The 527-nt window shown below is 43.6% G+C and overlaps 1 protein-coding gene across 1 annotated transcript in view; it reads right to left on the bottom strand.

Annotated features, from left to right (window-relative positions):
• Window positions 1-527, bottom strand: part of LOC119584982 (kinesin-like protein KIF13A) — a gene marked incomplete at its 5' end in the record, with an annotated part of 70,347 nt that overhangs the window by 46,415 nt on the left and 23,405 nt on the right. The window contains 2 exon segments of the mRNA XM_037933590.1: window positions 10-213; window positions 352-472. Coding sequence (XP_037789518.1) covers window positions 10-213; window positions 352-472 — 325 coding nt within the window.

Genomic DNA, 527 nt, shown 5'->3' with positions numbered 1-527 from the left:
ACTATCTACCTGTAGTTGAGTTCGCAATGTTTCCACTTCCTCCCGCAGTTCCCTGATAATCTTGGCGTTGGGATCTTCGTTGACCACGGCATGGTTGACGATCCTCTTGGCTCTGTCCGCGTACCTCAGGGTGGACAGTGTCTCCTCGTAGTTGTCGGCCGCCGGGGACACCGTGGCAACCATGACTGTGCGACTATTGCCTCCAAGGTTGTCCTGGAATTGTTAAATGTTCCATGAATATAATGGGAAAATAAAAAAATAACAGTAACTTATTAAAGAGAACTACCATAATGCACAGACAAAGAAGAAAAGAGAAGGTAAAAGACCATAAGCATAATTGAAAATACTTACCTTCAGAAGCCATGTTAGGACAGAATCACGATAAGGTATAAAGTTATCTCCTTTGCTCTTTCCCCTGCCAACAGCTGAGTCTGCCAACTTCGATATTACTAAACCCAGTGTTGTCAGGGATCTAGTTGTAAAAAATAAAACAACATTTCAGTGGGGAACAGATATGCATACGCGCC

This window comes from Penaeus monodon, chromosome 19 (genome assembly GCF_015228065.2).
Source record: "Penaeus monodon isolate SGIC_2016 chromosome 19, NSTDA_Pmon_1, whole genome shotgun sequence".
NCBI lineage: Eukaryota > Metazoa > Arthropoda > Malacostraca > Decapoda > Penaeidae > Penaeus > Penaeus monodon.
This window is presented reverse-complemented; position numbering and strand designations above follow the sequence as displayed.